Here is a 25,284-nt window from a genome sequence, read left to right as displayed (position 1 = left end):
ATGAAATTTTCACCGAATGTTTATATAAGTATATTCTATCCATCATGCAATTTTCAAAAAATTTCGACTTAAGTTGAACTATTCATAGGCATTTGAAATTTTCGATCATTATTAGTTTTTTTAAAATTAATATCGATAAAAATTTATTTGTTATGCAGAAATGCTTGAAAATTTAATATAATGCTCTTAACATATTATTACAATAGCAGTTAAAAAATAAAATAAATTCATAGTCACAATTTTTTGTTATAAGCATTCAATGTTTGAATTTTGACAAAATACGTAAAAATCACGAAAATTCACAAATTATTTTAAGATAGAAATTCATAAAAAATTTTCGTTTTAAATCTTTATCTCGAAATTTAAATTTTTACAACATTGGATTTCCACTGGATTTCACATTCAGTGATTTTCTTATTTTGGTGTAACTCTAAAAGTCTAAAACAAATGACCGCAGATACTTGAAATTTTCTCTGAATGTTTATATAGACATTTTCTATGTTTGATAACATTTTCAAAATATTTAGATTTGTTTTGAGCTGTTTACTGACATTTTAATTTTTCAAAATTTTTAGTTTTTTTTTCTATAAATATCGATAAAAATTTATTTATTCGGTAGAAAAACTTTAAAATTTAGTACAAGGCTTCTAACACATTTTAACAATAGCAGTTGAAAAATAAAATAAATTCATAGCCACAATTTTTTTTACAAGGATTCAAAGTTTGAACTTTGACAACATACGTAAAAATCACGAAAATTCATAAATTATTTTATGCTAGAAATTCATAAAAAATGTTCCTTTTATATCTAAGATTTGAAAATGTAATACATAGCTCCTATCATATTTTTACAATAGCAATTGAAAAATAAAAGAAATGCGTAGTTACAATTTTTTTTACAAGCATCCAAAGTTTTAATTTTGACAACATATGTAAAAATCACGAAAATTCGCAAATTATTTCAAACTAGAAATTCATAAAAAATCTTCTTTTTAAATCTAAGATTTAAAAAATTTTAATAATCTGTAATATATCCTAGACAGATAAACCGTTTTCGCTTAGAATCGTTTTTCGTATACATATGCAATATCATTAATGATATAATATCATTGGATTCAAATTTAATTCCATCCATTACAGTAACCCACTTGTAACCTACTGTACAGCAGAGCGACATCCACGACTTACCCGCCTTTTTAATTTTGACCCCCCCCCCCAAGTACCAACTAGATTCACTTTCTGATCGAACGAGATACCTACTGAAGTCAAAACTCTAAGCACTTTTACTGCCCCATGGTAAAATGGTAAAATCAATACATTCCTCGCTCTAAAATGTTATTTATAATTCGTAATTCGATTAATGCCGTTAACATAAAGTAATATTATTCAATGCATAATACATGGACCACAGTCTTGAAATTAATTAAGATCATTGCACTATTTAAGATATAATATGTCTGTAGTCCGTAGTTCATAAAACAAATTACAATATTGTTATCATGAACTAGATTATATTCAAGTTGGGTTTAATAATTAATATTTATTTATTCCCCCTCACACGTAGTCACACCAAGCGACCAAGCATCTTGATAATATCACAGATTATATAATTTATATATATATATATAATTTTACTAATCTGTGATAATATTATGTCATATTAGTGATTAAATAGTTATATAATACGTCATACTATATTATTATCTATGCTTATAGCCTATAGGTATAAAATTATATTATATACCTACACTACAGATATATACCACAGACTATATAGTCTGTGTATATACCATACCTATATTTCTATGATATACACAGCTGCTGCTGATAAATAATGAATATTATCATATATTTTGTATTTCTCATGGATTAATATTATTACTATTAGGTAGTAATACTATTACTAAACTTACTATAATTATTACTATTACTCTATGATATTTCTATCTCGGTCGTGGTTTGTACATTTATACCTTTGTAGGCTGCAGTAGTGCAGCCTGTACTATGTAGTTACGTAGGTAGTGTAGCTTATATTATTTCGACTTGTTTTATCATAATAAGAATAACATTATGATCTAAGTTTGTAGTGATTAGAAGTCTGATTATGATATTGATGTATTATAATAAATTTAAAATAGTTGGAATTTAAATTGAAAATTACAAAATGTTTTTGTAAACTAGATATTAAATTTTCCAAGTATGAACGAAGAAATGGAAAAATGTGTTCTTCAAAACATTCCTTGGGCAAATTTACCACCATCCGTAAAACAAGTAATTTTTAATATTACCTACTTATAATTTTAATGTAATAAAGTTTATTGTTTAATATGAGACACTTGAAAATTGTGAAACAGAATAATGGTTAAATTACCTAATTATAATTCCAATAATTTTTTGATATTTTATTAAGAGTAGGTTGTAAGTACTCTGCATGGCAGTAAAATTATATTTTTTGAATATTTAACTCTTACATATACTATTAAATAATAGCATTGATTATTAATACTAGTATTTATAATCAATAATAATAGTAATAAGTATATTTTTTATTTTTAGGGAGTTGGAAATTCTCTTAAAGAGTACAAAAAATGTATTTCTGTGTATAGCATAAGAAATCAAGTTCGATACAAAACAAATTTAGGTAACACGAGTTTTTAATTTGTAATGGTTTTATTATGTTCCAATCTTTTTTTTTATTCTAGTGAGAACAGTTGTAAGAAATGAACAAAATTACTATGAAGATTTAATGACTTATAGTAGAGAAAACTTGATGCTTTATCCTTATCACCTGTCTGATGTTATTGTTAAAGGACTAAGAATAACACCATTTCAATTTTATATATCAATAATCATACATGTTATGGAATCAGACAAAAGCTATGATTCAATTCCAAATTTCACAGCAGTTGACTGTATTTATATCTGATGAATAAGTTTTCCTTACTGATGTTTATTAGTTAAGCCAGTGGTGTATTTACATTCGTTTTTTGTATGTTATAGGGGGTGGTGGATTAGTATGTTTGTAAAACATAATTTTATAAATACCTAAATAATATTAATAATAATAAAAAAAAAATGATTATAAACATAAAGCTGATCACACAATCAGCAAAATATTGTTTGTCCTATTTAAGTTCAAGGAAATATAAAAGAAAAAATATAAATAGGTAGAACTTATACTTCTATAAATCAGTAGCGGATCTGAAGATCATTTGAGGAGGGGGAAAATTGGTATCATAGATTGATAGGTAATAACGAAGACGTAACCGAATACACATTTCTGATTTTCATATTAAAAAAAATACCTTTTTTTGTATCATTTATTCATAAGTTTAATGTTCTAGCTATGACTTATGAATTTCATATTCTTTTTATCATACGGCGTTAAAGTTTAACAGTTTAAGTAAAAAAATTCCCTAAGGAGGTCATGTCGCTCGTCGGCCACGTCGCTCCCCCCCCCTCAAATCCGCCACTGCCATAAATATACCACTGAATTTAACTATATACATTTTGTTCTTGAATTGTTTATTTTTCATTTAAACTTCTATATTTAGGCCTTAGAATATTAGGAATTGGGCGCAATGAGTATATTGAATTGATGAATCAATGCCGTACAAAAAATAAACTTTTTAGAAGGAAAAATGAGATTCGACCTATGTTACCATCTCAACCAATAGATATAAATGCAGATCCTTGGTGGACTGTTGATGTTGGATGTTTATTTGAAGATGATATTAAAGTATATTATAATTTAATTACTGTACATTTAAAGTTTTAATAAATTATAAATTAAAATCATTTGGAAATATACATAATTTTATTTTTAGTTAAATTTTAAATTAATTTAATTTATTTTAAAGACCATTAATGAAGATGAGAAAAAATTTATTGATCATATTATTGATAATGGGCAACAGATGGCTGGAAGCTTAGATTACAATATACTCCACAGTCTTTACAAGTTAATAACATAATAACTATTATTTTTACTACATATTAAAAAGTAATGCATTTTGTTAAATATGTTTTTACACAATTCATAGAAAAGGTTTGATTTACTATGATGTTCCAATTTATGACGATGATCATATAATAGTATCAACACTTGGTGGTTTTGTTATGAACAGAGTACTTGGAGATAATTTTGAAAATCTCCTCTACAAAATTTTTGTATCTATTGATGAACACACTTCAGTTAGCGAAGTAATTATTTTATTGATATATACTATTTTTACATACTTAAAATATCTTATTTTTAAAGTTGGCTACAGTATTAGAGATTGACTTGGAATCCGTTAAAAATGCTGTCTCCTTATTTTGCCGATTAAAAATTGCCCATAAGAAAAATCCTAAGACTTTTTCTACTCATTCATCCTGGTCTGGTACAAAAAATATACCAAAATTAGAAAAAATAAATGTAGAAAATGTATCTGATTTATCTTCTCCAATAATATTGCCCACTGAAGTACCAAATGTTCTTGAGTCATCTCCAGATAAAAGCAATTCTGAAAAAAGAATGGCTTTTTTGTTTGATTCAACTCTTACAGCTTTTTTAATGATGGGTAATCTTTCCCCTGTAAGTATACAATGTTATTTTATTAATTTTTTATTAATTATATTTTCATTAAAACTAATATTCAAATTCAGAGTCTAAAAGATCATGCAGTTACATTATTTGAAGCTGGAAAATTAACTGATGAGGCATTAAATGTGTTTTTGGATGAACTTGATAAAGTTGCAGATGGTTACAGTGCTGGTAGTTGTGTTTTTGGAAGTGAAACTCCTAGTGCAGGTGAGAGTGAAGGTGAAGCTAGACGATATTTTGAACATGCTTTAACACTTAGAAGCACTGTGAAAGCATTGAGATCAGAAAATTGCTCTAGTAAACTGGATCTTATTCGATGGGAAAGTCTTAAGTCTTTAACAGCAGATACATGTGTTAGATTTTTGAAAAAAAATTACAAGTGAGTTTTTCATAATTTTTTAATTTGTTTATCAAATACTTTTAAATATTTTAGCTTATTAATGTCAATGGCTCCGTTAAATAAAGAAACGCCCCTTTTGTCATCACCAAAGTTACCACATATTGGTCCTCCTATACCTGAAGTTAACTCTGTTTGGTTTAAACTTTATTTATACCATAAAACATGTTATGGACCTCCATCACTATTATTGATTAGAGGTAAATTTATAAAATATGTTGTTACTGATCAGTTGTTTTTATTATTAAATAATTTTTGTTAATAGGTGTGCGATTGTGGAATGTTCCTAAAATATTTAGACATTGTTCTAAAGTAATGATAACTACTTGGGGACATGATCCTCATTTTATACCTATTGAGAACTTATTAACTATTATCAATGACACTTTAAAAGAATCACCAGTTCTTATACAAGTAAATGAAAAAAAAAAAATTATTTTTCCAAATTCAGTACTAGTTTTATGTTTTTAGGCTTGTAATCCAAATACATGTGTACTACCATTTCCAATAATGCACCATTTTCAAAATGGTAAGTAATATTCAATATTGAAGTGTTTGATCATATTATATAAAATGTATTTCATTAATCATATGTTTTATTTGTTTAGAGCATTCTTTTTTATATGAAGAAAATTTTTTAAAAAGTTTATCAAATGTTTTAAACATAAAAAATACGTGTGGGTATATAACTTGTGCAACAACACCAACTAAATATGAAAAGAAATTAATTTCAGAACAGCCTAGTGGTTTGGAAAATAAAAAATTAATTAATTAATGAATCACTCATTTTATAATTTTTTTTTTTCAGATGCTTCACCGATTTTTCAAAAAAATGGAGTATCTCTCTTAAAAGAAGAATTAGAAAAATTAAATGATGCATCATGTGTAAAGAAAACAATGCTATTAGAACCTGTTTATGATACATCAGAATGGACTTTGTTAGACTGTTGTTTTGGTGTGCCACTTTTTAATTCAGATATCAACCAAAATATTTGTAAATATATTGTAGATAATCAAATGTGGAATGAAGAAAAGTAAATTGATATATTTAATTTTAAAAAATGAATTTATAGTTATAATTAGATAACAGTTATTTTATTAATAGTAATATGTAATAAGATACTTTGTGACAGGAATAAAAAATTTGTTCGCACCATCAATACATTTAACTCGTGTCTCTCTCACACACACACACTACATATATATTCACTGAGAAAGCTCAATTTAAAAAACTTAACTGTTGTGAAAAACTAATGAGAGAAAGTAGATGTTGTTACATTTAAAATTAATAATTGGTCAAATTACTAATATTTAAGCTAACATCATAAAACTGGAACTTCTGAATGTAAGTTTTGGTATAAAAGACAATACGCTAGTACACCGTCCACTTATACTATGAAAATTGAAATTCCAAATAATTGTAAAATTCTTTATGTATACTATATAATGTTAAAAATTCTTTAAATAAATTGCTTTACATAAATCATACTAAAAAAAAATTTTACCTATACAATTTGGTCCCAATAACACCAAAATCTAATTAGTGTACACCACCTTCAAAAAACAATTTTCCGCAGTGCTTTACTTAACAGAGTTAAGATTTATAAAACACTATTATTCACTAGTAGCTCTTTAAAAATTTCTCAAAATTTACTGTAAAATTCTTTAAATAATTTTTAGAAAAGTGTTTATTGTTTATCTTGGTCATAACAGGAAAATATGATCAAACATTTTTTATTTTATAACCTATACAACAATATTCAAAAGTATATATGATAGGTATTTTAAACCATAGAACTATAATATGCAAATTAAATTTTACAAATGTTCTGTTTTTATTAATAGTGTTATGAAACTTGTGGAATCAAATGAGTTATTATCGAAAGATTTATTAGATTTTATCGATTCATACAAGGTAAGTCGTATTCATATTTAATTTTATAAATAAACACTGGTTAGCATGCATAAAATGTCATTATCCAAGTTAAAATTACCATTTTGTACATCCTTTTAAATTGAAATATTGTTATGCAATCTAAAAATTTATCAATAGCCTTAATACCATCATTGGCGGGTTGTTAATCTCAATGTCAGGCAGACATTGAAATGACAAACCGTAACTTTTAAACCACCCATGATTTTAAGTTAGTGACAGTTTTTTTTGCAACAATTTGATAACTAAAAAATTAAACAAAACCTAAATATGAATGATAAAATATTTCTCATAACAAAAATAACGCCCACTCAATTTTTAAGTCCTAGAGCACACCTTGCTTAAAAAAATGAGACATTGTTTCTTACTTATTTTTGCAGTATTTAAATGTTTTCTAGAATGGCCTGCTTGGCTGCAACTAGTCTATTCTAAAAATACTATAATGGCATTATGGAAAGAAAATATGAGAAATATTTGTATATAAATGTATTCAATATATTATGAAAATTCAAATTTGTTCAAATAATTATTTTATCTTATTTATTATTTAAATTATTTGTCCATATTATAAGTTGGTAGACATCTTATTATTTATGATGCTTCTCCAATGAATATCATAAATCAACATTCATACACAATTAGGTATTTATATATTGATATTTTACTTCTTTTCTCATTTTGTCTTGGCTACAACATTTTAATTCTTAAAATCTCATCACTTCTGCTATCTTATATCATAACCAGCTTTCCACAATGCAATAGTTCACTAGTTTAATAATGTTAAGAATTCTTTTCTTATCCTTCTTTTTCCATTAGTTTAACACTTCTCCTGTTATTTATCTACCTTTGTATCAAGTCTCTCAACCTATACTTGTCTATGCTCTTAACACATTATATTTATACAATTATATTTTTCCATTAAAAATGTCTTTACTTGGTAAATAATAGTTATTATTGCATACACCTATTTGCGATATCTAATTTCTATCACTTAATTGTTGACATATTTTAAAAATAATGACAATAAAACACAACCTACCCATTAATATATCTTTTATGAAACTTGTTTTACTTATGTTGATATAATAATATTAAATATCTTCTTTTTAGTATTCTGCCAAAGATTTTGAAGATTTATTACCATTTGATAAATCATCAATAGCATGGCCCGTCGATTGTTTGATATTTGAAAATGGAAAATTGACAGTATGGAAGTAATTATTTGAAAAATTATTAAATGTGTAAATAATAATTATTTTAGTTATATTTATTATTAATTTATTACTATAATACCAATAATATGCAAGTTATATACAATATTGTTAAATTAATTTCAAAATTTAATAAAAAACTTAATTTAAAACAGTATAAAATGTTTAATGTAAACAATCATTCATTAAGATACAACAATTATATATATTATTTATACAATTACACCACAACTTATTTAAGTATTGCATGTTTATCAATACTCAAAGTAATAAATACATTTTAAAAACATGTATGAAATGACAAAACAAATTATAAATACAACATTAGAGTACATATTATATTAAAAAAGTACTTAAGTCATAGGTTTGAATACTGTATTTTCAATAAGCTTCAGCAAATCAACAACATTAGGTCTGGCTTTCACATCTTTAATTAAACATAACTTCATTGTTTGCATTAGTACAGGTGGTATACCCTGAGTAAATGTTTTACTGTGACTCGGAAAACTAATATTTTGTGTAGATTCTGCAATGGCTTGTAACTTTTGCCAAGTGTTTGTCAAATGTGAATAAGGAGTCTTACCATAAATTAAACTATACAATATGCATCCTAGTGACCACACATCCGATTTTTGGTTTATCTGAATAGAATATAAAATGTTATTAGTAATTTTATCAAATATAAACAATACAAATAGCTCACTTTATGGCCTTGAAAATTTGAGCCACCACTTCTAATACATTCTGGACTCATATAATTCCAAGTTCCAGTAGTCACATCTTTCAATACACTTGTCATGTCTCCTTGAATTTTTGATGCAATACCAAAATCTATCAATTTTAAACGACCACTAACCAGAAGAAAATTTGCAGGTTTGAGATCTGAATGTATAACACCTATTGGAAAAATGAATTGTTTAGCACAGAGTAAAACATTATTTTTTTCAAAAACAAATTAAACCATTAGGGGGTATATAGTATAATATGTTATATTACTTAATATTTATTTTATAATTTAAAATACAAACTACCAAGGTTATGTGGTAAAAGGGTAAAAACTAATTCAAAATTGAAATAATATATTTAATGTTTTTAAATATTTGATCTCAAATTAAATTTCAGAATATACAATTTAGAATTAAGTAACAATATAGGTGGATACCTCAATAATAATATAATGCAAATGAAAACAAAATACATTTAAAATGTATAGGATTTTGGTATTTTAATGGTGAATAACAAAAAAATAGTAATATTATTAATACATTCCTCGCTCTGCTCAGAATCTAAAATGTGAAGCAAATTCGTAATGTAATCAGAGAAATTAAATTTAATTACAATAATACGCCAATGTAAATGTTATTATTTTTTAAAGAAAACTTATGAGAAATCTTAATTACTGTTCATTAAGGGGATTCGATACCGTGATTTTCTATCTTTGTCGAACACATGCACATTATAGGATTTTAGCCGTATTTTTTGCCAAACATACCGATGGAAATAGTGAAGCAACAAGAATTATAAAAATAGATTTGAATTTGTTGTCAAGACTACTTGAGATCGACTTTTCAATATTTTTGATATTGTCTTCCAATTCCAATTAATGTTATGTTATATTAAAAAATTGTTGTTGAAGTTAAAATCAAAAAATCAAAAATGAGGGAAAGTCGATTTCAAGTAGATTTGATGAAAAATTCAAATCTGTTTTTATAATTCTTATCGCTTCACTAAAGCCATCGGTACGTTTGGCAAAAAGACGTCAAAAATCCTATGACGCGCATGTGCTAGACAATGACAGAAAATCACAGTATCGAATCCCCTTAATATGAAATGTAATACGATTATAGAAATAAAAATTATATTTCATATAATTTAATAATCATATGTAAAATTTTTTTTTAACAATACTGTATTTTATATCATCAACAGTAGGGGCCAACTATCAAATATCAATTATATGTTTTGTATGTAAGATTGATTAAGAATTGGTGTTTTTATTGGGAAATATACTAGATATTTTTTTGTCAAAATCTTATTCTCTTACTTGGTTACTCCTCTTTCATTTATTTAACCAATAAAACTAATAATGCAATAAGAAATAAATATCAATATGATAATGAAGTTAGTTTGATATTAATTTATTATTATTAAGATAAATCTTATCTTTATAAATTTTTACTTTTATCTTTAAATAAAAAATATGCCATGTCATCTCTTTTAAACTATAGAACTGCTGATAACTTACTAGCATACATTATTATATTTACATGTGTACTTAAATACAATTAATATACTGAATTCATTAAAAATAATTTATATCAACTATACTATGAATTGTCTTATCTTAAACATAATCATGTCATTGATGATTAAAAATATGCAGATATGTCCATGGAATCTGAACCCTCAAAAATTAATAAAAAAGCAATGCAGTTTTTCTTATAGATGCTAAAAGAGAATTAGTTTCCCAAACCCCAAAACATTAATAGGTATTAACAAAAGTATAAGGTAAGTAATCAACCTTGGTTTGGATATTAGATTACATGATAATATATTTGTTTTATAAAAATTACTTAAATAACTATTCACCTTTAGCATGTATTTCATTCACAATAATCAACATTTCTGACCAATAGTACATTATCATATGTACAGACATATGTTTTGTGTTACGGATGAGTTTTGAAAGATCTGTATCACCTTTTTCCATTACCATGTAGAGTATCTTTTCTTTAGTAGTATATTGACTGAAAAATAAACATCTTAGTGTAAATTTAAATTTTGAACAATGAAATAACTTAAAGAAAGGAACATAAAATTTAATAATACATGCAATTTACCTGTCAAAAAGGTGTATGACACTTTCACATGATTGCAGGTTTTGTAGCAAATTAACTTCATTTAAATATCCTTTGGCTATAATATCTTCAACTTCAGATAAATCTACCTTTTTTATTGCTACCACTTGATTTGTGTCTGGATGCAAAACCTTATTAAATTTTAAAAATATATTAGAAATAATAACATGAATATGATTAACATATATTTACCTCATACACAATACTAGATCCACCATGACCAAGAGTATTAAGTATACTATAATTAACTCCTTTAACAGATAAATAGTTTTCATTAGCACATTTAACACATACACTACTTGATGAATTAATTGGCCGTTTAAATTCTCCATCTTGAACAAATCCAACTGGAACATGACGAATAGGAGATCGAGCTCGTATCACAAAGTTGTTACGATTTGCTGCAGGAGACAGTTCAAGGGTAGAATGTTTAGATTGATCATCTAGAGGTTGACATTCTAATTGCTTAGTTGTTAAAGAATTATTGATAAACGAATTAGAATTTCTGATAAAAGATGAATGTGATGTTTCTGGAATGACAGTTGTTTCTCTAATACTATGATACAAACTGGTATCATAGTTATATCTTGAAGTTTCAGGTGACACGTAACATGTATCATCTTTCACACTTTCTGATGATTTATTTGCAGTTTCTTTGATAGTGAGTGACGGCGAACTAGTATTAATTTGGTTTAATTTTTGGGTTTCAGGAGTTTTTAATTCTTTTATTTGTTCTGGTAAATTTTCTTTATTACTGTATAACGATCGTTTGGTACTTGATGCAATATTAGATCTTACATTTTTAAAATTAGTTAGTGTGTCACTTGGAGTTTCTAAATCACTATCATTGTGAGTCTTAATGGCTGGACGAACAAATGGAGTATCATGTACTAAATCAAGTTTTTCAAAACCACTAACTAAATTTTCAGGTGTGCGTACTTGAAATGATCCTCCCAAATCAGCTTCTGCAGTTTTATTTTCAAACAAAGGTCGATTCTCGATTATGTGTTTTAAAGATCTACCCTTTTGTCCCAAACGACTAAAAAAAAAATTGTAATTATCATTATAATGAACAAAACAGTACATTATTAAATATATAATAAGAAACTTCAGAGTAAATATTAAATATGTATAAAAAAATAGGTATCCATTTTTTTTTATTACAGTTACCTACAACCTACCTTGTAATTGGTTTTCTTGATCTAGAATATTTCAGTTGCAGTAATGGGCATGTAACATAATTGTCAGTTTCTCCATCATTCTCTTCAGCATTGTAAAAACTGGATTCTATACTATGGTTCATCATAATCTATTTAAAATTAAATGAAATTTAATAGTGCTCAGACACATAATATTAGATTTATAATTTTATCCCTAAGTACCACAAAACAGAAAATATTGTATATAAAACAATACCATAGTAGTCTATTTTAAATTTATATCTACACATAATTATAGTTTAATTGATACTCATATTGAACAACTTACATAATAAGTAAATCTAATGTATTTACCATTTTCTATTCTATTTTAATTTAGTTCATAATATTAGATTTGTATGTTATAATCATAGTATAGTGGTACTATTACAGGTCTTACAGCAAAAGTAAAATCTAATAACAAATATTGGAACTAAGTCTTACATTTTATGATGTATATACTATATTTAATATATGTATTTAAAAAAAATTCTTAATATTATTTTTTACAATTCATATACAAATTTAAAGCAATATTCTTGAAATTTTCAACTGTAGATCACTAAAAACTGACACCTTTCATAATTAAAAAAAAAAGTTAATACTTTTATTAATACCTCTGCTGAAAATAGTACCAGAATCATAGACAAAACTAAAAAATTTTATTAGGACAGGCCAAATAATAAATATAAAGAAAATTAATAATTTTAAATAAGTTTTTTATTTTAAGTTTAAATATTATTCAGTTGGTATATTATCCAGTTAGCCGACTAGCCTGACCCATTGTTTAAACTCGCCTATGACCAGTGAGCAGAAATTTTTTTAATATCATAAATTAATAAAAATTTCCTAATTTGGCGGCAGATAGAGCTTTTGTACAATTATTATTTAGACATCAACCCATTCAATTATATTCTAATTTTAAAGTAGGTATCATAATGTATACAAGTAAAAACTTACCCCAAAACAAATATAGTTTGAATCCACAACGAAATGTTTTGACTAATTTAACATTTAAATTATGTTTTACACCAACATATTATGGTTCACGACTTGTATTTAAAAAAAATTACATTGATATGGTTTTGGCAGCAAAAAATATTTGACATGGTTATTTTCTTAAGCAATATCTAGTAATTTATGCAAAACATATATTACTGTAAACTACAGACATAAACACAGAATTAGTACTTTGGTAATTTTTATACTTTTTCTTATACTACTACTACTACTATTCAGTATTTACTATTTACTATTTTACTCATTATTATTAGTTATTTCCTCATTAATTAGAATGTAAAAACACTAAAAACACTACAACTTTAAACATGTTTAGACTTTGAATGTTGTTTTTATGGTTATCGTTATCAATAATATCAACTATTTAGAAAATTCGTCCATTTTTAAAATTCAAAAAATAACGTTCTATATACAGTGCAGCCAAAAAAACAAAAATTATAGATACCGATTTTTATTGGAAACCCATAGAGCTTATACTCAGTATAAGGTCTATGTGGAAACCATAGTCTGTAATCACAATTCACAGAATAGATGAAATATTTTTGTCCGATTGTCGGTTCTATCCATAGAGGCATAAAGTAATTACTCTATGGTTCTATCACTTCTATCCACGGCCATGCTTCTATCACAGATATATATATTTTATATAATCTGTTGTAGTTCTATCACAGATTTAATTTTCATTTAATCTGTGGTTCTATAGTGATATACGAGTATTGGTAACATTTACATATTGTACTATTGTAATTTGTATTGTAGCATTTGTAACAACTGTCTAGCCAGTACTCAGTAGCCTTTAGCCACTATAAAAAAATAGTCTACCATAGACATAATATGCCACATGACTAAATAGATAGGTATGATCACAACTTTGTGATACGAATACCACCCCTTACCTCATCTATCGCGTAGTTCTCCGCTTCTGATTGGTTGTTAATTTATCTCATTTTGTCATTTTAAACTATTTTGTTTGCTAGCTTTGAATGTTTTGAATGTTTTGATAGACAATATTAGTTATTACTTATTAGTGTTATTACAAATAGTTCAAAATACAAATTGCAATAAATTTAAATATTTTAAATTTAATACTATAAATTACAATTCATAAGACTTAAGTTTATAATAAATACTTAAACTCAGTTTTATTTTTATTAATTGTTATTTACATATTATGTACATAACATAGGTTAATATAGGTGTACACAATTATTATTGATTTGTAAATTTCCTTTTTTTCAGTTTGTCTGATTGTTTTTGTTGTTTTGTGATTAATTGTTTATTTAAATTATTTAATCAGATGTATGTTCGTGTTCTAATAAGACAGTGTAATACTTCATCAGGTACATTAAGTTTTTCAATTTTAGGTTTATTGATCTCATATAATGTTTTAAAAACATATGGGGATTTTGATAAATTTTCACCATGTAGTATTTTAATTCATGTTCTATTTGCTGAACAGCTTTAAAAAGATTTTCTGATGGTATTGTTTAGTCATGATATGCCAGTTGTAGGACAGTAGGACACTATGACGTCGTCCAGTCGTGGCTCGTGGACTAGACTGTGGACGGTGGTTGCTGCAGCCGCTTCTCCCCTTAAAAAAGTAGCTCGCTATTGCTAAATCTACATTTTTGAAAATATAGTGCGTTACTTTTTCGCGAAAGTTTTTTTTTTAATTTTCTTGATTTATTTAGATATTCATTGGTAATTATTTGTTAATATCTAATAATATTTACTTGTATTTATGAAAAAACAGGTTTATTCGATGTTTCTCGTGTATTTTTGTGACAAAACTCTTAACAAAAAAAATAGTCGTCATAATATTTGAATTATCATGAAATAAGTTAGAAATAGCTATAAAATAATGAAAATTTTCGCTACGCTAATTGTAAATTTCTAGCACGTTATATATTTCGCAGCATTGTGTATATGAAAGCGACGTTATGTAAATCGCAACAACTTGAAAAGAACCTTATAATTAAGTATCTTTAATAACATATATAAATCGCAAATTTTTTTTTCTCTACTACAATTAATTCGGGTCTGAAAGGGTAAATAGCTTGCTACTGTAGTGTCGATACAATTAACGCGATACTCCTGACCACTGATTATAATTTATAGGAATATAGACTTCAAAGCCAAGCCAATACCCCAAATGTCAAAGGTTATTATTATTTAATCACATTAAATTCTATATCTGACTTTAATAATTATACTATCGTGGTCTATATGTCTTGAAGGGGAGTGGGGAGAATATCATAGGTTCTACTCTTTCAACGAGGTAGCCTCCATTATTTATCCTAAGCTACTTAAACTTCAATCTTGGTTTGAGGCTTGAGGCACCTAATTTTCTGCAAGTTTTCAAGAAATTATTTGGCAGTTGCGCAGTTTCAAATTTGATGCTTTAATTTGTAAATTTTGCAAGCGGATTTAGTATTTCCCATTCAGATGGGTCAATTAAATGATATCCAAGTACCTATTTTATTGAATCTTTTCGTGAGATGGTCGGATGACACCAGTGAGATTATTGGACATTTTCGGTTTTACGTATTCACACACATGGCACACTTTAGTTGATAATAATATCATTAATATCGAGGCTCACGATCAGAGACCTCAAATAAGAGGTATCAGAATACCACCAATGTCTCGTCTAAAATAATTTTACCTCCGCCTATATTTATCAAAGGTAACATTGATAACATCGGACTATCCAACCACCTAACAGAAGCCACATCCCCTAATTCAGTTTCTTGTGTAAATCGACCACTTCTCACCTTAAAATCCAAGTAGACACTCCTAATAGAAATATAATCCATTACCTAAAAGAAAGCAAAGCATAATGTCACACCTATATCAGCTGCAATCTAAAAAACCTCTAAGAGTAGTTATTAGGAACCTCCATCCCTCTTCGCCCGAGGCCGATACGCGTCAGCAATAGAAGAATTTGGACACTTTGAGAAATGTAACCAATGTCAGATATCAACAAACAAAAACCTCACAACTCTCTTTGTTGACGTAGACTCAAATGGAAGCGATAGTGATACACAGATATCTTCTCTTCTGCACTCAAAAATCAAATTGGAGAGCCCTACAAAAAGCGATAAATACCACAGTGCCAAAATTGTCAAACCTATACGAACACACTCATATCTATTGCACCCATAATTCCATGTGCATTAAGTGGGGTGGCAAGCACCCTTCTTCCACCTGTACAAAATCGCCAGACCTTTCAGCAAAATGCGACCTCTGCGAATTATAAAGGATATACAAATATACAATCTACAAGCAACTGACTCGCAAGTACAATTTTCAAGCAAGAAATCTCAACAACCACCTCCATTCAACTCTATCATCAATGCCGAACAATCCCACTAGTACCCTGCTAACCCAGCTACTGAATTCTCCTTCAAGGCTCCGAGTCACCACCACCCAAACCTAATCCTACATCTCCTATAACAACAACGAAAGTGAGCTCCTTTAATTTCTAAATGGGTTCAAAGCCGTCCTGAACCTTCTCAAAGCACTCCTCACCATTCAGAGCCGGCCTTAGGGTAAAGCGAGGCCTAGGGCAATTTTTTTTAGATGAGGCCTATAGTAAAGACTTTTTTTTTATTATTTGTAAGTCGACAAACAGTAATTATAATGTTTTAGTTGGTAAATTGTTGAGACCGTCTCCGCCCAATAATAATATGGTGCTTTTGGCATCAGAATCTAAATAATAATGGATTTTCCTAAATAATGGTCATGTATTTCTTTTGATTGGATTCTACGAATATGTTCTATAATTATGGGATCGAATTTTCCTAACATTTCTATAAGCCCAAGAAAAATTCCATTATTTGAAGTAAATAATGTGTCACTTTTACCACGAAAAGCAAGATTTCGTTCTGATAAATAATGTACAATATGAAGAATACGAGTTAAAACTGCCCGCCAATGTTCAGTTTCCTTTCTAATTAATGCTAAATTTTGTTTATCAATTGTTATGTTTTTCTTCATTCTTATTTCACAACTAATCCATTTTTCAGTATTTAGTAAATGATTCTGAGAATTTTCATGACTTTTTATTCTCTCTGAAATGTGTTTCCAATCATCCAGCCCATAATCTGCCAAACCACTACCACATGAATTTCCAAAAAGTTAACAACAAAAACAATAGACGACATCTTTTTTCTTTGAATAAATTAACCATCTACGTTTAACTTTTTCGCCATTAGATAAAATTCTATTATAATGTTCAACTGTGAATTTTCTCTTTACTACATCATCACTAGATTTTATTGGAAAATCGTGATTGGTTATTTCAATTGGACCTTTTTCGATAATTATATCTCTTTTTCTAATGTTTAAATTACTAGGCCATTCACCGGGATCTTCGAAATTTTGAAAAACTTCATAATTTGGTTTACTAGTCATTTTATTAAAATTCGAATTAATAGTAATACCTTGTTCATCATTTATATTTACATTAATATTTTTAGACATATCTTGTTCGTAATCAAGACTTAAAACAGAATAATTTTCATTTTCATTCAAAGAGGAAGTACTAGTAGGAAGCAATGGGACATCAATTTTACATTGCAATTCTAGTGTATTTGGGTTATTTTCTTTTGAAGGTTTTAAAATTTTTTGAAACGCACCAGTTTGACGTTTCATAAACTTTTCTTTTTCTTTTCTTTTTTTTAATTTTTGACTATCAGATTCGAATTTTCTGAATTTATCTCGATCACGACCCATTATGACGAAGTAAACTGTTGAAACAGAAATGTAAAATATATAATAATATAGATTTACGCCTCAAACACGCTCATTTTATTTCAAATTTTATTAAAAAAAACTAATAAATAAATAAAAATAAAATTGAGTGTTACAATACATTAAATTTATGTACTCATGTATTATTAATTATTATTTATCATACACTTTCTTATTTTTACATTACACGAGTAGTTAATTACAAATTATTAATTATTTTATCGAAATATATTATAATTATTATATTAAATTATTGTAAGATACGTATTATATTTTATACAATAATTTAAATTTTTGTTTAAACCTATTTAGTCTGCCAATATTTTGTTATAAATGGTATTATTACGAATGCACAAGTAGATAATGAAAGAATATAATCGTATTATACCTATCGTTTTCGTTGACAAAATGATTTTATTACAATAATATACGTATTACGTATAGCATCGGAATCTCCAACACAAGTACATCAATCGATAAGTCAATCAATAATGTATAGTATATATGGTATAAACTAATAATAATAAAACTCATAACGACAACTGTTTCTTTGTTTACTGTATGTAATCTGTCCATTAAATTTAAATCGTATATTTTTTTAGGTACTTGTTTGTTATCGCCCCGCCAGTACACCGTATAAAATTTATCGCCCCGCCACTCTTGTTTGTTATCGCCCCTCCATAAATAAAAAAAAATATTTCAATGTATAATATTATGTTATTTTATTTTAATAGTGTTAAATATATAAATGTATAGTATAAAATTTAAATTCAAAAATGTATAAAATATAAAATATGTAGAAAAATGTAGAAAATATATTATGAATATATAGTTATAATGGAGGCCAGAATTCGGAAATATCTTTGAGGATAGTTTCAAATGCGTATTGTTTTCCGAGACGTGTTCTCCACATAAACTCTGCCAAATATGATTCTAGAAAATTTCTGTTAGTCCCACGACGATTTTTATTGCCCCATTTAGCAAAACCCCACAACCTCTCAATATGTTGGGTGTGAGCCCCTGTGTCCGGATCGACAAAATTATACGTGTGGTTTACAGTATTATGTTTGAATCCCACTTGTTGCAAATTATTGTAACGAACTAATCGAAAATTATCATAAAAATGATAAAATTTAGTTTTCTCATTTTCTAAAATATATCACAAACGATTAGCAATAGCGATAAATTGTATGTGATGTACTGGAGGGGCGATAACAAACAAGAGTGGCGGGGCAATAAATTTTATTCGGTGTATTGGCGGGGCGATAACAAACAAGTACCTTTTTTTATTTATTTTTTTTTAATTTCGCCGAAAAATTATAGTATAAAATAATGAATAATTTCATTTACGCGAGGCCCAAAATGTCATACAAAAGCGCGAGGCCCGGGGCAGGGGCCCCGCTAGCCCCTGCCTAAGGCCGGCACTGTCACCATTGTTCTCTCAAATCTTACAAAAATCAATCATGTCAACTAATCCTACATCAAAGTCTCTTCTCATCCTAACCAGGAACTCTAATGGACTTGCAAATCACAAAAATGAAATCTTAGCCACACTTCGAAATAATAGGACATCGCACTAATTCCTGAAATGCACTTCACCAACTCCTCAAACTTTAATTTACCTGGATATCGAATTTTCAAACAAACGACCCGGATGTCGCAGCACACGCAGGAACTGGTTTTATGGGCGCAGCCCGTTTCGCCCAAAATCAACGTTTCCCGTTTCGCCCAGATACCCGTTTCAACCAAAGCCATTTTAGTCGTTTTCAAATTAAGTTGGCAATGGTTTTTAAATAATATAATACATATATCATTATTCATTATATAACTTTTAATATTATTATTAGATATTTTTAAAAAAAGTCATAGGAAAAGTTTTTATAAAATACATCATATTTAATTATATATTATTACAGTTATAATACAAAAAACACTATAATATTATTTTTTACTACAACTACGAGTGTAATATAGCAGTTATGGATGTACTAATTGGTTGCTAATTATAACTGAGATAACTTGTAATAGATACCTATATAACGTCGATAATTTGAGCGAAAAGTCCTGGCTATGATAAAATTGTTATCGACGAAAACTTGTCGTGCTATATAATCAATTATTAGTATCGTTGGCAGTTTTACAAAAGTAGGTATCTTGTTAATCACAACAGTATTTTTGTTCATTGACATGTTTTTATGAACAAATTGTAAAAAATTCTCTAAAAATTTCACGTCAAAAAATGCGTTTAAGGTTAATTTTATCAAAAATGCTATACAAAATTATTTTAAAATAATCAGTACTTTTTTAAAAACTGCTAATAATAATAATAAAAGTTATATAATATTATTAATTTATATAATATATAGTATTATATTATTTAAAAACCATTACCAACTTAATTTGAAAACGACTAAAATGGCTGGTCAAAACGGGTATCTGGGCGAAACGGGTGCCGCCCGGTTTTATAGTGAGAACATCATTGATATTTTTACCCTCTCCCAAATTTACAATCGCCGCATATTCAAACCTATGGAATATCATTAGCACTAAATAGATCACCTACAAACATCTACTCAATATACAGTCCTCCCCATCATAATATTACCTAAAACCAAATATTAATGATCACTCTATTCATTTTGCCACCCTTGGCCAAAAATTTGTAATAGGGGGTGACATAAATACAAAACAAACGCTTCAAAATTATTTTCGACACTAAAAACTTTAAAATACTATCCTCCCTTACCGATCTATTTCCTTCTCACCTAGAAAAGGGTCAGACATTCTTGATATTTTTATAACAAAAATACCCAACGGTCTATTCACCACAGTAACCAACTTAAATGATCACCTCTGCTCTGACTATTCATTCGTCCTCTTGACAACTGATACAGCTCCTCTTTACAAACCCGACAAACCTAGTCCTATCAAAGGACAAATGGATTGGGAGAATTTCAAATTATTTCTTGACAACCAAATCAACCTCAAAATTAAATTGAATACCACTAACGACGCCGAAAACCATCTAACCAAATCAATACAAAACTCACCTGGTCCTCCTCCTCTACACTTCTCCCCAAAAATGACGTTAGGAGCCTACATTTACATATTAGGGACCTAGTCTCAGAAAAACAAACAGCTTACTCTATATGGCAATGAACAAAATACTCCTTTGATAAACACAAATTCATCAATCTAAAGAATAAATTAAAAAGGCTATTGGCCTCAATAAGATCAGAAAACTTTATTAGGCATCTCGTTCTCTATCAAATACTGATAATTCTCTGTAAAAAACTAAAAAGAAAATACTTTGCTACCAACCTCTTGTTCCTCCTCTGAAAAAAAGCTGATGGATCATGGGCCATCACTGATATGGAAAAAGCGAATACATTTTCCAACCCCCTTTTCTCTATCTCTCACCACACAATTTAATATACCCAAATCGAATCGAAATAGTAAGCCGCTTCTTATCCTGCGCGTTACCTATGGCCCTCCCACCTAAACATATTCACCCGAGCGAAATTGAACATGTAATACGTTATAATCTCCTTGTCGTAAAACCCCAGGTTACGACTGAATCACATATGAAGTGGCAATAATGTTACTAAAAAAAAAACTACTGATGCTTACACGCATGACGCATATATAATTCCACGTGGAGGCTCTCGAGTTTTCTAGTCCTATGGAAGTTTTCTGTAATTATCATAATTCTCAAGCCAGGCAAACCGCTAAGTCATACAGATCAATTAGTTTACTTCCATTATACTCAGAAATTTTCGAAAAAATTATGCCAAAACGTATCCTACCCATCATCGAATCTAACCTGCCTAAAAAGCAATTTGGATTTTGCCACAACTGTTCATCAGATCCATCACCTAGTTGACAATATCACCTACGTTTTGGAAACAAATCTAATATGCACAAGTGCATTCCTTGACGTGGCAAAAGCCTTCGACACAGTATGGCACAAAGGCTTCCTCTTCAAGCTAAAAACTATTATCCCCCCCTTTACTTCTATCTACTATTTAAATCTTTCCTCCAAGACAGACACTTCACCGTCCATTCAGGATCTTTAATATTCAAAATATTTACGATCTGTGTTGTTGTACCCCACCAATGAGCGGTTGCCGCTCCACTGTTGGATAAGAGAAAAATAAAATAAATTTATTGTCACAATTTTTTTATAAGCATTCAAAGTTTGAATTTTGACAACATACGTAAAAATCACGGAAATTCGCAAATTATTTTAAGCTAGAAATTCATAAAAAATTTTCTTTTTAAATCTAAGATTTGAAAATGTTTAATAATCAATAATATATCCTATAGACAGATAAACCGTCTCCGCTCAGAATCGTTTTTCGTATACAATGACTTACCCGCTTTTAAAAATTTTTTTTTATAATTAAATTTATTGTATTTATTATTGTTTTAAAATAATGTTGTATTATAAATTAATTACATTTTTAAGTGTAAATAATTAATCAAAATCTTATACCATATAAATATTTTGATAAGGAGGTCCGGAGTCGGTAAATTGCGTCTCCCAAAAAACATCACAGTTATATACGTAAATTGCGGACCATGTACTTTTAAAATATACGTAAATTGCGTCTCGGCCTCTCGGGTATATTTGAAATGTACGCAAATTGCGGCCTGGGATGTTCCGATTTCCGATGTACAATTTAAAGATAAGTATTAATCTTTGAATGATCGATTTAGATAATAATAATATGTTCATGAATATAATATATCACTAGCAGTCAGCGTGTATTTGATCGAAGATCTTATTTTTACTGACACATTATTACTAATTGCTAATAATATATTTTTTAATTAAAAACAAAAAAATAACAGCAAAACCAATATTCTTAATCATACCATTATTGATACAATTATATCGGCAGCCTTAAGTTTGAAAAGTGAGAAGGAAAATAATGATTTTAATATTATTGATAAAAAATATTTGGGTAGGTAATAACAATTATACCCAGGCCGCAATTTACGTATATATAAAATATAGCCAGGTCACAATTTACGTATGTGCAAAATATGCTCGGGCCTCAATTGACATGAAAAATTAAAAATGGGCCGCAATTTACAGCGACCCAGAAGGTCGTAGTACAAAAAAATAAGAATGGGGGTCACGATTCAAAAAAGGTTGAAAACCACTGATCTAAATTCACGCGGGTAGTTCGGAAAAAAATTCAAGCAATATGGTAAAAAATCTCTAGTAGCATTATTGGTAGTATTATATTATTTTATAAACTATTACCTATATTATATCAAAAATAAAATTTATTAACAGTACCTATACTTAATCACAACAAATAGGAAACAAAAGTTAATACATAAAACAAAAACTATCTTATCAAAAACATTTTTTTATTGTTTTACTTGAAATCAACTCTCTTAGTACTTCGTTTAAGTCTAATGATGTTAACAAACCATTTTCAGAATATAAAATCATTTTTATGGCTAAGTTTTCTTGGGCTTGACTAAATCTATACTTATTTTTTACTCTACCTGGTTAATTTAGAAAAAGTTCTTTTTGCAGATCAATTAGCTACAAGAATTGTAAAATATATTTTGAAAGTTAGTAATTAGTATACAAGAAAATATCTTTTCGAGTGATGACATTATTATAGTCAATTGATATCAATGGAAATATTAAATAACGGTAAAATGCGTCTTTTCGATTATAATTATGACTTTGTAGATATTAAATTTGATATTTATTTGTTTTTGTTGATAAAAAAAAATGATTTTTATCAATAGTTTAGAAAAACTATTCTTTAATATCATTGAAAAATTTGTATTAGCTTGAAATAACTTGGGCCCCTTACACTTTGGTATTCGAGAGGGCCCCTTGGCTTCCGCCCCCCCACTAGACCCCCCTTATAGTAAGTATGTACACCCAAAATGATTGAACGTAATTGCAGGTATATTATAATTGTAAAGGTAATTTTAAGCACCACAACCAACAACAAATCACAGTGGCGGGTTACGCTACAGGCAAAGTAATCAGGTGATTGGAGCAGCAAATTTTTCGGGGCGGCAAATTTGCCGCACTTAATAAAAAATGTATTTATAAAATTATATTATAATTTATGAATATTAGTCATTATTCATTAGGTTATTAACTCACTTAATACTGAAATGGTTTCATTGAACGCGATCAACTCGAATTTTTATTATTAGCAAAACTATGTTTTTTACAAATATTTATATTTACAAATAAATATAAAAACAAACGATATTATATATTTACAAAAATTAAAACTAAATCAGAAGGTAGTGACAAGAGCTACTGGAACTAGGTGGTCTAGTCGTCATAATGCATGTTCTTCTTTCAAAAATAGTTGGAAAGAATTTATGGAAACATTGAATGATATTATAGAAAATAATGGCAAATGTCCTGCTTGTAGGCGGAAAATTGCTTAATCCACCACTGGTCCAATCAGGTGTATTGAATTGGAGTGTTGGACCATTGAATGTATTGTGTACCATCTCCCGAGACCAATTGTAGTCTTTCAATGTTCCGTGATTCGTGAACTTACGAGGACTATAGATATTAGATATAGATAATAGATGTACATTGTACCGCAACTCTCGACCATACAATATGACACACGCGTACTGTATTAACTATTAGTGTATTATAATTAAAAGTATATATAATATTATACAATAATATTAGTGGTAATAATACTATTTACTATAATGTTGTAACAAGTGAAAACAAATAATGAATTGTTATAAAAATAAACAATGCAATATTATCGTGGACTTAGAGTTATGACTATAATATGAGTAATGAGTGTTATGAATGAACATGAAAAGTTGAAAAAATGAGAACCACTGAGGCACTGACGTAGTATCTAATTAATGACAAGTCGACAAAATATCACGAATGTTGATGATAGGAAAATCCGTTAAATATCAGGGTCACGTGGTTGGCAGCACTGGGGCGTCAAAACAATGGGACCACTGTCAATATTGTGTGTTTGCTCCATGAACGATTGTGCACCGTCTCGCGGACGGAAGAGGCGAAAACTAGCGCTGTTGCCCTTTCTCCTTTAATCGCATCTCCATTCCGAAAGAACGGTTGTCGCGGAAAAACACAGACACGTTCTGGACTCTATAAAACGCTCTGGACCTGATTCGCAAACGGTCGAACGAGACGGCCGAGCGCAAGAAAGATCGGTTGAATCGAAGAGATTTAGCTCTCGGAAAATCGATCGGAATCGTAATGATGCCCGTCACGTGACCCGGTCCGGCCAATGGGGACGTTGCATCCTTATACACCACCCCGTCCCGCCCGCCATT

The 25,284-nt window shown here is 28.4% G+C and overlaps 2 protein-coding genes across 5 annotated transcripts; one reads left to right on the top strand and one right to left on the bottom strand.

The window, feature by feature from the left end:
* The first annotated feature begins 1,869 nt into the window (after positions 1-1,869).
* On the top strand, positions 1,870-8,288 carry LOC107163631 (protein FAM91A1). Of its 4 annotated transcripts, none has more exons than XM_089222426.1 (16): positions 1,870-1,888; positions 2,182-2,271; positions 2,557-2,641; positions 2,703-2,912; positions 3,555-3,739; positions 3,861-3,961; positions 4,044-4,203; positions 4,262-4,576; positions 4,648-4,964; positions 5,019-5,182; positions 5,248-5,396; positions 5,454-5,511; positions 5,591-5,728; positions 5,791-6,016; positions 6,828-6,897; positions 8,026-8,288. In XM_089222426.1, exons 2-16 carry the CDS (start codon positions 2,200-2,202, stop codon positions 8,131-8,133), a joined length of 2,358 nt encoding a protein of 785 aa, XP_089078552.1. In that variant the 5' UTR covers positions 1,870-1,888; positions 2,182-2,199; the 3' UTR covers positions 8,134-8,288. The 4 variants fall into 4 exon arrangements, 3 of the variants coding, with proteins under 3 accessions (XP_089078552.1, XP_089078550.1, XP_089078551.1); XM_089222424.1 differs by lacking the exon at positions 1,870-1,888 and adding an exon at positions 1,890-2,018; XM_089222425.1 differs by lacking the exon at positions 1,870-1,888 and adding an exon at positions 1,939-1,957.
* LOC107163630 (dual specificity protein kinase monopolar spindle 1) lies at positions 8,160-13,538 on the bottom strand. Its single transcript, XM_089222427.1, has 7 exons — positions 13,144-13,538; positions 12,166-12,293; positions 11,177-12,023; positions 10,967-11,115; positions 10,716-10,873; positions 8,830-9,023; positions 8,160-8,767 (listed from the first exon to the last, which is right to left on the bottom strand). Exons 2-7 carry the CDS (start codon positions 12,288-12,290, stop codon positions 8,480-8,482), a joined length of 1,761 nt encoding a protein of 586 aa, XP_089078553.1. The 5' UTR covers positions 12,291-12,293; positions 13,144-13,538; the 3' UTR covers positions 8,160-8,479.
* Between the last annotated feature and the right edge of the window lie 11,746 nt (positions 13,539-25,284).

This window comes from Diuraphis noxia, unplaced genomic scaffold, assembly GCF_037042655.1.
Source record: "Diuraphis noxia isolate RWA-SAM2 unplaced genomic scaffold, SU_Dnox_SAM2 contig0003, whole genome shotgun sequence".
Lineage (NCBI taxonomy): Eukaryota > Metazoa > Arthropoda > Insecta > Hemiptera > Aphididae > Diuraphis > Diuraphis noxia.
The sequence above is the reverse complement of the archived record's forward strand: the minus strand, read 5'-3'. Positions and strand labels throughout refer to the sequence as shown.